The sequence below is a fragment of the Heterodontus francisci genome, chromosome 37 (assembly GCF_036365525.1).
Source record: "Heterodontus francisci isolate sHetFra1 chromosome 37, sHetFra1.hap1, whole genome shotgun sequence".
Classification (NCBI taxonomy): Eukaryota; Metazoa; Chordata; class Chondrichthyes; order Heterodontiformes; family Heterodontidae; genus Heterodontus; species Heterodontus francisci.
Genome location: NC_090407.1, coordinates 6,902,493 through 6,916,451, shown reverse-complemented (window position 1 = coordinate 6,916,451; position 13,959 = coordinate 6,902,493). Strand labels below are relative to the sequence as shown.

The window sequence follows — 13,959 nt, the reverse complement described above, 5'->3', positions numbered from 1 at the left end:
GAGATGTACAAAATTGCTTTGCTGTTCATCTTTGCAGGGAAGCCCTGGAGCGAGCCATTGAAGAGTTCACCCTGTCGTGTGCTGGCTACTGTGTAGCTACCTATGTGCTTGGAATTGGAGATCGACACAGTGACAACATTATGATCAGGGAAAATGGACAGGTATGAAGAGGTTCAAGAAAAATCAAATTACTTGGATTACAAATAACGCAAAGTGTGGCCTTCCCAGCTGGAGTTACTGGATTGGGATTGGGAAACATGGCTGCCCTTTCCCTTCTCCTTCCATCCCAGGAATTGTGAAGCCAGTTACATAGTCCCTCCTGCTACCCTGCCTGAAATCACTCAACTCAGCACAGCCTAGTGACCATTGCACAGAACAGAAACATGTCACATGTTGTATTTGTAGCAATCAGCCCATTCCAAAAATGTGGAGATAAATTTCTTTTTCAGGGTAGGTGTAACCTTTTTTTATAAGGCTCGGGGAAGAAGGAGAAGGGAGCAATCATTAGCTTCACTCCTTCCCTTCAACCTCCCCTCACTCTAGTCCCTTCTTCGTTTCCCCCCCCCCCCCCCCCCCCCCATCCCCCATCCCAACCAAGCTGGAGATAGAATTGTGAGACTGAGTGTCAGTCTGGCTCTGCTGATGGCATTCTGACCTCTATGTCAATAGGTTGTGGATTCAAACCTCTGTCCAGGACCTGAGCGCTAAACCTAGGCTGGTGCCACAGGGTAACACTGTGTGAGTGCTGCATTGTCAGAGGTATTGTCTTTCAATTAAGACCTTAGACTGGGTGGTGGGGGAAGGTGGTGGGATGTAAAAAGGTCCCATGGGACTATGCAAAGAGGAGTGGGGGATGGGGTGGTGGAGTCTCTTGCTGTCCTGACCACCTCCACTATTAAAACAAATTACCTGATCTTTTTTATTATATTTGCAATTTTGGGGACCTTATTTACTCAAATTGGCTGCGTTGTTCACCCATGAAAAAGCAGTGACTTCTTTTCAAAAATTGATTGGTCATGAAGTGGTTTGGGACATCCTGAGGACAAGAAAGGTGCTATATAAATGCATGTTTGCTCTTTCTTTCCAGGGGATGGTGGAATAGTAAAATGTGGCAGGTTTTAATTCCTGTTAGTCCTGTAACCTGTTATAGGACAGGGGATGCAGGGATATTGATTCCAAAATTCAAGAAGAAACCAGATGCAAGGTTTGAAAGGGTTTGCTAGATGGGTCTTCTGACCAAAGCTTCGATCATTTTGTTACAATCAACAAACAGAGGGAATTATTCCTTCATGTTCAGCACTCAAACTGAATGAGGCCTCACCCTATCCTGTAGCTGCAACTTAACCAATTCTTAGCTGGAATCCCAAGCTGAATGGCAAGATAAATCTCCCATAACTGCCTCACCAAATTCCCAGTAATTTTTTTAAAAATTATTTGTTCATGGGATGTGGGTGTCACTGGCTAGGCCAGCATTTATTGCCCACCCCTAATTGCCCTTGAGAAGGTGGTGGTGAGCTGCCTTCTTGAACCGCTGCAGTCCATGTGGGGTAGGTACACCCACAGTGCTGTTAGGAAGGGAGTTCCAGGATTTTGACCCAGCGATATGACCCAGGAATTATTCTCCAGAACACTGCTGCGAGTGAATGCAAGAAAAAGGTCATTGTGGTATTCAAACATATTTGTTTTTTTCATTTTCTTTGAACATTTTTGCTTATTAGTCATAAAAGATATTGGAGACTGAGTCATGAATTATCCAGTTGGATTACAGTGGGCTGAATTTTCCCAGTGCTGCCGAGATGATTTCCTTAATCAGTTCTAGCCTTTAAATATCCTTTAATTCTATTCCAGGAAATCCTTCTCAAGTAAACGAATACATTTTCCACCTTTTGTCACCCACAGCTCTTCCACATTGATTTCGGACACTTCCTCGGAAACTTTAAGAGCAAGTTTGGGATCAACAGAGAGCGGGTGCCATTTATTTTAACGCATGACTTTGTGCACGTGATACAGCAAGGAAAAACCAACAACAGCGAGAAGTTTGAGAGGTAAGCGGTGCAAGCTTCCAGTCATTGTTCTGCTAACCAGAATGGATGGACAGCTACCACGGAGCCACGTGCCTGCGTTCCTGATGTGAGCCCCCCCGGACAGTGAGGCTCCGAACCCCAGGAGTACAAACTCAAAGAGCTGGAGCTGCTTTCCCTATCAAACGAGAAGGTCTAGGGGGTGACCTGATAGAGGTCTTTCAAATTATGAAGGGGGTTTGATAGGGTAGACGTAGAGAAGATGTTTTCACTTGTGAGAGAGTCCAAAACTAGGGGGTCATAAATATAAGATAGTCACTAATAAATGCAGTAGGGACCTGAGGAGAAACTTCTCTACCCAGTGAGTGGTGAGAATGTGGAACTTGTGACCACATGGAGTAGTTGAGGCAAGTAGCATAGATGGCTGTTAAGGGGAAGTTGGATAAATACACGAGGGAGAAAGAAATAGGATATGAAAATAGGCTGGAAGAATTAGGATGGGAGGAGGTTTGTGTCGAGCTAACCTGTTGGATCAAATGAACGTTTCCCTGTGGCAAATATGTAACTCCATGTACCAAATGACCCCTTTATAGCCCACCAGAGTTTGAAATATAAGCTCAAATCTTTATTTCTTGGGATCAACCCTTGTGACTGCTCTGGAAGTGGGCATTTGCTAATTAATTAGTATGTCGTAGAATCATTTACACCACAGAAGGAGGCCTTTCGGCCCATTGAGTCTAAGCTAGCTCTCCATGGAGAACACCGTCATCAAGAACATCAGTGAGTTATGTCAGGTAGATTTTCCTCAATGTTGCTGTCCACACACACAGTGCATTTAAAAAAAAATTCTGTCCTTTGTTTCCCTTTCTTCTTCTGCCAATATCCCCTACCCATGGGGTGAAGCAGGCGCCAGCTCAGTCACAAGTAACCTGCTGAGCGTAGCCTTCTTAAGAGTTTAAAAACCAAGCCCATTACAGTGTGAGATGTTGCAGCGGTGACAGAAAATATAATTTTAGTCACGTCTGCAAAACAAACAAGTGCGTGGCAACATAATTGTATTTTAGGAAATATCTTGGAGTTTCCCCAATGAGATCAGCCATTAATGTTTAAACAAAAATATCAGCAATGAGGAAGAAAAAGTTCCTTGTAAGAGATTTTAACTGTGGTTTTCCTTGGCAAGAGGCAAATTTTTTTTCTGAAAATGGGAAATTCTTTGAGTTTCATTTGAATATCAGTGCAATAGATTAGATTAGATTAGAGATACAGCACTGAAACAGGCCCTTCGGCCCACCGAGTCTGTGCCGACCATCAACCACCCATTTATACTAATCCTACACTAATCCCATATTCCTACCAAACATCCCCACCTGTCCCTATATTTCCCTACCACCTACCTATACTAGTGACAATTTTTATAATGGCCAATTTACCTACCAATCTGCAAGTCTTTTGGCTTGTGGGAGGAAACCGGAGCACCCGGAGGAAACCCACGCAGACACAGGGAGAACTTGCAAACTCCACACAGGCAGTACCCAGAATCGAACCCGGGTCCCTGGAGCTGTGAGACTGCAGTGCTAACCACTGCGCCACTGTGCCGCCTTCAAGATCAATATCTTGAAGAGGGATTTGCGTTGTGGAGAGAGAACAGCACTGCTATATTTTGACAAGTGGGAAGGGGGTTGAAGTCCCAACAGGCGATGGCATGGGTGGGTTTTACAACACGACCTTTCCATAGGCAGCAAACTTTCATATTGCTCTTCGAAACTTAGTGAGATTTCCTGCCTCGTTATGACATCACTGTAATTTTCCACCCAGTCTCAGTCCAATCAACTTGTGCCTCTACCCTAGTTTTGGTTAAGGGTATGCCACTTTCTTGCTCTGATGTTTTTGTTACTTAAAACCAGCTTCTTTTTACAGTGATTAGAAATTTGACCCTATAAACAGGTTAATGCACATGTGTGAGCATTGTGTGAGCATTGTGCATGTAGAGGATGTGTTAAGCGTTTGCACCTGAATATCTCTGATTGGAACTTGCACCTTTTTGTTTCAAACCAGCTTTGATCATCCACTGAGAAAATATTTTGAAACTGGAGGTTTACAGTAGCAGTGAGTGGTCGTGACAGGAACTTGCAGCTTTCTGTAGTGTAGTGTACAAGCAAGTATGCAAATGGATGTTGTGTAAGCCTTGACAGCTTTGAACCAAGGTTGGGTTGGGTTGTAATGTTGGGCCAACTGGCCTTTTCCTCTTCCTAGAAGATCTTGTGTAGAATCTAGATGAAGTTTAGTGTGAATAATGTTGTAACTAAGCTGTCCAAATGTGTTACATCTCTCAAGATCTCATCATCGTTATTTCATCGCTATATTTGATCTTTTGTAGTAACAATGTGTAAGATCTCTGGTTTCCAATTCTGTAGTGAATTTTAAAAAAGGACTTATTTATTCCGTGCACTGGAATTTCAATATTGATAAGTTAATAGTTCAGTTCCATGCTATAGAGATCCAATATTAATCATTTGAAACTGATAAGTCATAACACTGTCCAAATGAAGCTTCATCAGTTTAAATGTTCTTTCTAGAAAACGTTTTTTTTTACAGTAAATGAATGTGTTGAGTTTGTGTGTGTGCGTTACTAAAAAGTGCTCAAAATTCATAGAGTTTTTCCTTCAATTTCCATTCCTATCCTGTTGCCATCTTGAAAAGATTCCGCAAGTGTTGTGAACAAGCCTACATGATTCTCCGAAAGCACTGCCCTCTCTTCATTAATCTCTTTGCACTGATGCAAGCTGCTGGACTCCCCGAGCTCAGCTGCTCCAAAGATATCCAGTATCTCAAGGTAAGCAAATCCAGAATGTCTGTCGTGGCTCTGATACAATATCAGAGAGAATGTAATTACAAATCCTACAAAAAAAGCTCCAGAAACAGAGACGGTGAACACCAGCAGCACGGTGCTTGTGAGCACCTGCAGTACTTAAAGGGCAGACAGACTATGGCCTCGTTCTCTAACATCAACAGTACTTCAGATTGCAACCATTTTAAATCATCTCACTAGACCTTGGTAATCAATAACATGATCAAATTGGACATTGTAAGTTAGAACTATTGGGGTACCTAATCTTGTAAGGAGAGAGTTATGGGTTTCTTTCAATATGGGTTATGGTAGAGTCGTTGACTATGTTACTGAGCTACTAACGCAGGGGCCTGGTTTAACAGTCCAGAAAAGCTGAGTTCAGATCCCACTATGAATGTTTGAGAATTTATACAGCAACATTCTTGAGTTCCAATTTCTGTAGGAATCGCTCATGTAACCCTCCCTGCCCTCATTTTATCCGCTGCTCCCATCAAGATGTTGACTGTAACTGGGTACATTTCCATGGGTGCTGGCAAATCTCTGGTACCTCGCCTTATACATCAGGAGTCATAGAGTCATTATGGCACAGAGGAGGCCATTCGGCCCATCAAGTCCATGCTCCTGTAAAGCAATGCAGTCAGTCCCATTCCCCGGCTCTATCCCCGCAGCCCTGCAAATTTATTTCCCTCAACAGCCCACCCAGTTTCCCTTTTGAAATCATTGATCGCCTTCTGCTTCACCACCCTTATAGGCGGCGAGTTCCGGGTCATTACCACTCGCTGCGTAAAAATGTTCTTCTTCTCAACCCCCCCCTGCACCTCTTACCCAAAACATTCAATCTGTGTCACCTAGTCCTTGTATCATCAGTTAATGGGAACAGTTTTTCCTTGTCCACGCTATCCAAACCCGTCATCATCTTGTATGGAATTTAGTGGCAAGAGAGAGTTACAGGCCCAAGCCTGGCCAGTATAAGCTGGGAATCAAAGCTGGGGCCTGTTGGTCTGTAAGGCCCAATACCACAAGCCCACTGGAGGAGATGATCAGTCTTAGAACTTTATTAATCATAGCCGGTGATTTTGGTCAAATAATAAAGAACAGCACTGAGTAAAATGCCCAGGGACTATATTTAACCAGAAGATAAATCCCTGTTAATTTTGTCTGTGGAAAATTGCTCTCTAACATACTTAACAGTGACTCTCCTTGAGAAGCACCTCATTGGCTGTAAAGCGCTTTGGGACATCCTGAGGTAGTGAAAGGTGCTATCCAAATACAAACATTTTTCACTAACTTCACAACAACAACTCCTTGGATTTATAGAATGCCATTTACAGGGGAAACTGATGTTCTGAAAGGTGGGGGAGATGGAGGGGATTAGTCCAGAAACATTGAAGCTGGAAATCCTGAACTCAGCAGGTAAATGTAGGGATGAATATTTTTAATGTAAAGTGCCCCAACCTCAAAAAAAGTAGTAAAAAAAAAATTTGAAAAAGCAATTAACTAGGAGTTATGAATTATGGATTTTAATTGACGTTCTCATTTTTCACACTGCCCCACTCATTTAGTCAGTGGATACATAAAGGTTTAAGAACATACAATAAGACGTAGGAGCAGGAGTCGGCCATATGGGCCTATTGAGCCTGCTTTGCCATTCAATAAGATCATGGCTGATCTTCTTCCTCAACTCCACATTCCTGCACTATCTCCATATCCCTTAATTTCCCTGCTACTCAAAAATCTAACTTGAATATACTCAATGACTGAGCATCCACAACTCTCTGGAGTAGAGAACTTCAGAGATTCACAACCCTTTGAGTGAAGGAATTTCTCCTCATCTCAGTCTTAAATGGCCAACCTCTTACTCTGAGACTGTGACCCTCTGTTCTAGATTCCCCAGGCAGGGGAAACATTTTTCCGGCATCTACCCTGTGAAGCCCCTTCAGAATTTTATGTTTTCAATTAGATCATCTCTCATTCTTTAAACTCCAGGGGCTGTAGGCCTAGTCTACCCAATCTCTCCTTGTAGGACAGTCCCCTCATTCCAGGACCCAACCTTGTGAATCTTCCTTGCACTCCTTGTAGAGCAAGTGTGTCCTTCCTTGTAGGTAAGGAGACCAAAGCTGCACATAGTACTCCAGGTGTAGCCTCGCCTATATCCTGTATAATTGTAGTCAATTTCTCCGCAGATCTGGGGAGACGAGGTCAATCAGCAGGCAGCTCCCCTTGTGATCTGGAGTTCAGTGTCCGCTTTGCCAGACTGAAGGGTCTGTGCAGGACTGGCCCAGTGCTGAAGTGAAAAATATCCCCACTGAAGCCACTCACTGACCGGCTGAATCCTTACTGGTAGCAGAGAAGTTCCGGTCTGAGAATGGAGCCTGGAAATGGCAGGTGTCTTTGGGGAGATTGCCTCACTATTTTTGATCTTAGCAATTTGGGGAAAGGGGGTGGGAGGCAGAGTTTTTAATATTGAAAGAAAATAGTTTCCCTGACACTTGCCTTCTCCTTCAATGGACTTTTAATATTACACAGTGTAGACCTGTAAGCAGTGGGTAAGATTAGATACCTGATGGTGTTAAACTCACTGCTCTGCAATAGATGATTGTTTTGTTATACTCTGCAGTTGCGATAGCCACTGTCTGTGCATTTAATGCTCTTGTAACTGTCATTACTGCTTTATAATGGGTACTTTATTTGACAGGATTCACTAGCTTTAGGAAAAACGGAAGATGAGGCACTTAAACACTTCAAGATGAAATTTGATGAAGCACTGCGAGAAAGCTGGAAGACCAAAGTGAATTGGATGGCTCACAATGTAGCCAAAGACAATCGATCGTAGCAGAACTATCTCCCGCTCTGAAACCTTTAACCAAAAGGACGAAAATATGAGGAGGCTAAGAGACTGATAACCGCCTGTCCAGCTACAAATACGTCAATAAGTGATTGACAAGCCAATAAGTTTATGAAGAATACAAAGCTTTCTCAATATTTTATGAACTTTGAAAGATGTTTACATGTGCAGTGTAGTTACTTGCACTGTCTGCAACCACTTCCCTTCAATTCTGGGGTCTTAGATACAGGATTGGCACTGAACATGCATTTTAATTACCCAGGTACAGGGGCCTCCTGCCCTCTCTGCTGGCCTGTTGCTGTCTTGGACTTTCTCTTTCAGCTCAGTTGTTTAATAGACTCAGTAGGACTAGCAACAGGTCTACAGCCACTAACTTGAATTTGGAAAAGTACCAGTAGAGGTCAAGTAGGTAATTGTTCAACCTGAAAGTAATGCAGATTGAACGACTATCTTTTCCTGTAATGACAGAAAGACAGCTCTCAATCGGGTTTTCCCCTTTCAACAAAAGGGCAGTCGAGCAGATCGTAATTTCCAGAACTTCAAGCACCAAAGTCTTCCTGTGCTCAGTCGTTGCTTGTTTTGGGTTGAAGTAAAATGTTTGCGCCCTCACTGCACGTCCTCCAACCTGAGGTGAGGCGGCCTGCTGCTTCTATGAAGTGTCACGCCTGGAGACGAGCCTCAATCAATGGAGCATCCTAATAGTTAAAGAGAGCACTTTGCCCAATCTTAGCCCTGTTGGGTCATTGGGTTGTTCAGCGATGGCAGGAATAAAGCATCCAGTGGATTTCGGTGTTATGATCTTCAATGAAAAGTTGATTGTTGCACCTGATTCTATAACCAAGACTGATTATGAATGAGAGAGCGAGCAGCTTACCAAGAACTTTTTTTTTTCCAAAATAGGCTGTACCTGCTTCCTGAGTCATTTTTATCATAAAAGAAGAAAATATGGTTATATTTATAAATGATTGATTGAAAATGTGTCTGAAGGGTACTAATTTAATGTGCTTTGTTGTTGATGGGTGCTAAATCATCAACAGCTTTGTATTGAAGATCAATGGACTCTCCTTTCCAGCCAGTTGCAAGAGAACAGGACTGCAAAGCAGAAATGCTGGGGGGGCAGGTTTTTTTTTCACTTCTGCAAAGCCATAGTTAACAGTAGTGCCCTGTCAATAGCTTCACTGTAGGGGAAGCTGGTGAGCAAGTCCTGTTGGCACAGTGTGTTTCCAAGGCTTGAAAGGAGTAATGGCTTCAGGAGGGGTGGGGGGAGGGGCAGGGGGTCTGGTGGGTGAGATTGGCTACATTCATCCTATTAAACGTTTCAGCTCATTTGACGAACACCAGAAAATGTGTTGGAAGCGACAATGGAAAATCGAGTACCCAACAAGTGTTGGTGAGGGACCAAAGGAAGATGACTTGTCCCAACGCCCATTCCGAAGCAGTTTTGGGATACCTTTCCAAAGACCTTCAAAAACCACTGTGGATGTGTAATATTTCGAGAACAGATTTAGCTGAGGCTCTGTCTTCCACCAAAGTAGCCTTGTGTTGGTCGCACTTACTTGTTTAGATGCAAAGATAGTGTAATTGCACCTTGATGAAGTTAAATGTGCCTTTGTTTTGCTTCTTATGCAAACTTATTTGTGTAAATTGAGCTATTTAATATTTGCGTATTTAAAAAGAAGGTTGAATGTTTTTGTTTTTATTTGAGGCACATTTTGTGCATTGTAGAATCTTGAGCAATTGCTCTTGAAGGAATATGTTTACAAAATTAATACCCCAGGACTTCTGAAATGCTTTGTATAGACTAACTTTGCTGGAATTTTTTTTTCTGACTTTAAAAGAACTTTAAAATTTGGCACATTTGTAAAGCTGTGTCAAAGTTGTGTGTACAGTCTATAAATACCCTGAGATATGAGGCCAAGACTGGTTGTTACTAGTTGTTAATTGATGCGTCCATTCAACCCCACTCACTGGGGGAGAAATTGGGCTTGCTCCCTAGTTGTTATAGCGATTGCCCTGTGTGTCAGCCTGAGGCCTTGCCCTGTTTGCAGTACTGGCTCACTTCAGTGAAAGCTGTGGCCACCAAAGACAGCCCACCACTCGAGGCCTGACAAATTGCAGCCAGGCTTCGGTGCCAAGCCAAGAAGGTCGGTCTTCGGGGAGGAAGGGGTGGAGTTGAACCTGAAGAGGGTGAACCCAGGCCAGCACTGGGTCACTGCAGTCAGTGCTGTAGAGCCAAGAGGACTGTGTTCCTGTTCTTTCAGGCCACACAAAAATGTAACAACTTGGAAAAAGTTGAATCTCTCTTTTCAAGCAGCCTCCAGCAGCCCCTTCAGGGATTGTTGGTCAGGCCTTTCACATCCTGGTACAATGAGGCTAAAGCCTCTGCAGTGCAAGCAACACTTGCTCATACCTGAATTTCACATCAGAGTCCTACATCCAGCGCAGGACCCTGACTCCCTCTGTATTCCTTGGGCAGGGGGGGCTTACACCAATTTACTGGCACCTCCCCGCTCCCCCACTGCCTTCCCTGGAATATGGCATCAGATACGTCCATGGGTTTCAAAGCAGAGGGCGGAGGTAGAAGTGCCAACCACCCCTCGATGTACAACCCCTGGCCTCACGTTTCTCAGGCATGAGTTAAATATATCTCGCTCTGTATTCAGATACTCATTTTCCAAGTATATGAGCTGCATTTCCTCAGATAACAACATGCGTTATTTAGAAGTAAAAAGCAAAAGCTGGCTCTTTTAAGCTTCCACTCCTCCCTTTGCGACTCGATGTGTGTGTTACCCATCAGTGTTCACCACAGTATTGTCTGGGCAGAGCACAGGCTGCAATCTCTTTGTGAAACCAATCCCACTCTGTGGGTGTACTTCTCCAATTTGTGCGACTGTGGAAGACAGGGAGCAGTGACTCAAAAGCTCAGAAAAATACTCTGGAGCGGTGTACAGCGGGCTGCTAACTCACCTTCACCTGATTTCCACTGTCACACACCAGGAAAATCTACCCTGTGACTTGGAGGAAGTGATTGGCACAGAGCGAGAAGGACTGAATCTCCCTCCTTATCCCTCATCCACATTGTGGGCTTGTGGTGAGAACCTAGATTGTGGGTATGTTTTACTACCTACGCAGCCCATACCATTGTTAAGGATCTTAACCAATACACAAGCAGTTGACTGTTTTAGCGATGTTTGCGTATGTGTTTTAAACTATAAAATGAATCAAAAAGGGGTGTATTACTGTGCATTGTACAAATCTCTCTCCAAACCCCCCTCACTCACCCCCCCCCCCCCCCACAACCCCAACAGTCCATCAATATAAGATTGTTACTAAGAAATCCAATGGGGAATTCCGGAGAAGCTTCTTTTCCCTGAGTGTGGTGAGAATGTGGAACTCACTACCACAGGGAGTGGTTGAGGTGAACAGTTTAGATGTATTTAAGGGGAAGCTAGATAAACACATGAGGGAGAAAGGAATAGAGGGTTATGTTGACAGAGTTAGATGGGAAAGGATGTGAGGGGAGGCTCAAGTGGAGCATAGATACTTTGTAATACAAGAGGCTGGGAGAAAAATAACATTTGCCGCAGCTTCAACACTGCATCTGACTGCAGTGAACAGTTACACCTTTTTTTAAAAAAAACTTGGCCTTGTATTAAAATGTAAAGCCGTCACCAAGGCCTTTCAAAGCACGAAAGGTTTTACAAGCAGTTGCTGAAGTTATTTAATAATTGCTTGTAGAGTCTGGTATCTTACAGTCACGGTTGCTGTCACTGGCCGGAGGTCGAGGTTTGAAGAGGCAGTCAGCCTGAGAACTGAACTAGAGTGGTCACAAGTTTAAACATTGTCCTCACCTGCCCTTCATATTTATCTATTCCCATCTCCACCACCAGGTGGAGCCTCAGCTGCAGTACTGAGTTCCACCTCTGGGAGGCGTGTCAGTGGATGGGACAGCTCACAGCCTCGTATAGAACTACACAGGCCTGATTTTAACTCGGGCTGGCATCTGCCACAATTAGTGGGAGCATGAGCTTGTGACTATTTCAGGTGGGGTTTTGCCCAAGGTAGTCTGAGACCCACTGAACCAGTTGAACTGGTGACCGAATAGGATCTTTACAATTATGAAAGGTTTTGATAGAGTGGGCACAGAGTGAGTGTTTCCACTCGTGGGGAAGAGCAAAACCAGAGGCTGTCGATAAAAGATAGTCACCAAGAAATCCAATAGGGAATTCAGAAGAAACTTCTTTCCCTAGAGAGTGGTCAGAATGTGGAACTCACAACCTCAGGGAGTGATTCAAATGAATAGTGTAGATGCATTTAAGGGGAAGCTAGATAAACACACGAGAGAGAGGGAATAGAGGGTTATACTGAGAGATTTAGATGAGGAAAGATGGGAGGAGGCTCATGTGGAGTATAAATGCCAGTACAGACTGGTTGGGCTGAATGGCCTGTTTCTGCACTGGATATTTGATGTAACAACAATTCAGCCTCTCTGATAAACAGAAAATTCAGTGCCCTGTCTGAGGTTTGAAAGGAATGCTTTAAGTGCTATCCTTTTGCCTTGGTGGCCTGTGAATGCTCCCAATTGCATATTAAACCTACCATTCAATCCCATCATTGTCCAGTAAATAGTGAGCATGTTTGCACCAGGCAGTCTCTCCCTTTTTTTTTTGACAGCGAAGTCACTGAAAGCTGTCTTCAAGTCTCCAAGTGAAAAGGCAGGGGTCCACGAACAAGCCTGACCTCAGCACCACCATCTTAATCCCCAGGCCTTGTGCAGGTAGGTAGCAAAGGCCCACTCAGCTGACAGGAGGTTTCCAGACCAGCCTGACAGTCAGAAAGTGGGGCTCGGAGGAGCACTGCTGCTCCTTCCTAACCCCCGGAGGGAAAATATTTCTTGTAAGATAAAAGTCAACAATAAGCCTACTTCTTTGGGCCTCTTCTGGCCCTGACTCTATCCGTTTAATTGGAGGGACAGCACAGCGGCCTCCCAGCTAACACCACCAGCTTAAAATAGCAATTGGCCTCAGCGACATCAATCTGTCTGTTTAAAGAAGGATCCTGCCTGCTCCCAGTGGACATCCTTGCCGCCTGCTTGGAAGAGTGGGTTAAAATTGATGCCAACGGGATGTCGGTAGGTTAAGCCTCACTGGCAATTTTAACACTTGTCTATCTGGTTTCCACAGGGTTAAAATTGTGCCAGCCTATGGCATGGCATTGATTGTGACATCCCAGATGTCCCTTTTTTGCGGGAGTGAGGGGGGAAAGAGAGGAAGAAAAAAACAAAATCTAAGCAAAAAGTTACCATTCCTACACATACACAGAATGTAAAAAGTTGTGTTGGTCATTCACTCCCTTAATTTAAATCCTACAGAATAACTGTGGAGACTGCGGTAGATCCTGTCAGTTCCATTGGTTAAGTGTCTTGTCTATAAATCATGTTGTTTGTACAGAATTTAAGTTCTTTTCAAAGTAAAAAAACTGGAGCCTTGGATGAATTAAAACCTTGCTTCAAATCACTAAATGCTTCAATAATTAAAATGGTCAAGTTGTATAATAAAAACAACTTAATTATATTTAACGTATAATATGTGTAATAACAGGATAGACCATTGACAAGCTGCAGGAACCATCGGCTTGTGGCATGTCGCTCATTGCCTTGTTTAAGGTGCAAGTCTTCTGACTTCATGCGTAATCGATCTGCAAACTGAAATCATTCCAACTCTTTGGAAACCATACCTGAGGTACCAGTAGCATTATAAAATGCAGCCTGTATTATTGAGAAGTGGACATTTGAAATATCCCAGTGTGTTTGCAGAAGTAATGTTCGAAATAAAAATATCAGAATACACTGTTATGCATTTATTTAAATACAAAGTTCTTTAAAGCACCTTTCATGACCTCACAAAGCCCTTTGCAGCCAATGAAATACTTCTGAAGTGAAGTCATTCGTAATGTAGCAAACACAGCAGCCAATTTTGTGCACAGCAAGCTCCCACAAACAACAATGTGATAATGACCAGTAATTGTTTTTTCCCCGTGATGTAGATTGAGGGATAAATAATGGCCAGGACACTGGGGAGAACTCCCCTGCTTTAAACCAAAGGCCAGAATTATGGTGTTACAATTCCAGAAAAAAGGCAGATTTGTACCCTGCGAATTTACCAGGTATTTGTTGTGGAAACGGGGCAATGATGATCTCTCATGCTTTAGGCACACTGCCTGCACGTTAAATGTGGTTAATAATT

The 13,959-nt window shown here is 43.5% G+C and overlaps 1 protein-coding gene across 8 annotated transcripts in view; it reads left to right on the top strand.

Annotated features, from left to right (window-relative positions):
* Positions 1–13,562, top strand: part of pik3cd (phosphatidylinositol-4,5-bisphosphate 3-kinase, catalytic subunit delta) — a 214,981-nt gene extending 201,419 nt beyond the window's left edge. For all 8 annotated transcript variants that reach the window (XM_068016969.1, XM_068016966.1, XM_068016968.1 and 5 more), the window contains 4 exons: positions 38–161; positions 1,900–2,045; positions 4,722–4,854; positions 7,565–13,562. In XM_068016969.1, coding sequence (XP_067873070.1) covers positions 38–161; positions 1,900–2,045; positions 4,722–4,854; positions 7,565–7,702 — 541 coding nt within the window. In that variant the 3' untranslated portion in view covers positions 7,703–13,562. The remainder of the gene's footprint in view (positions 1–37; positions 162–1,899; positions 2,046–4,721; positions 4,855–7,564) is intronic.
* The last annotated feature ends 397 nt before the right edge of the window (positions 13,563–13,959 follow it).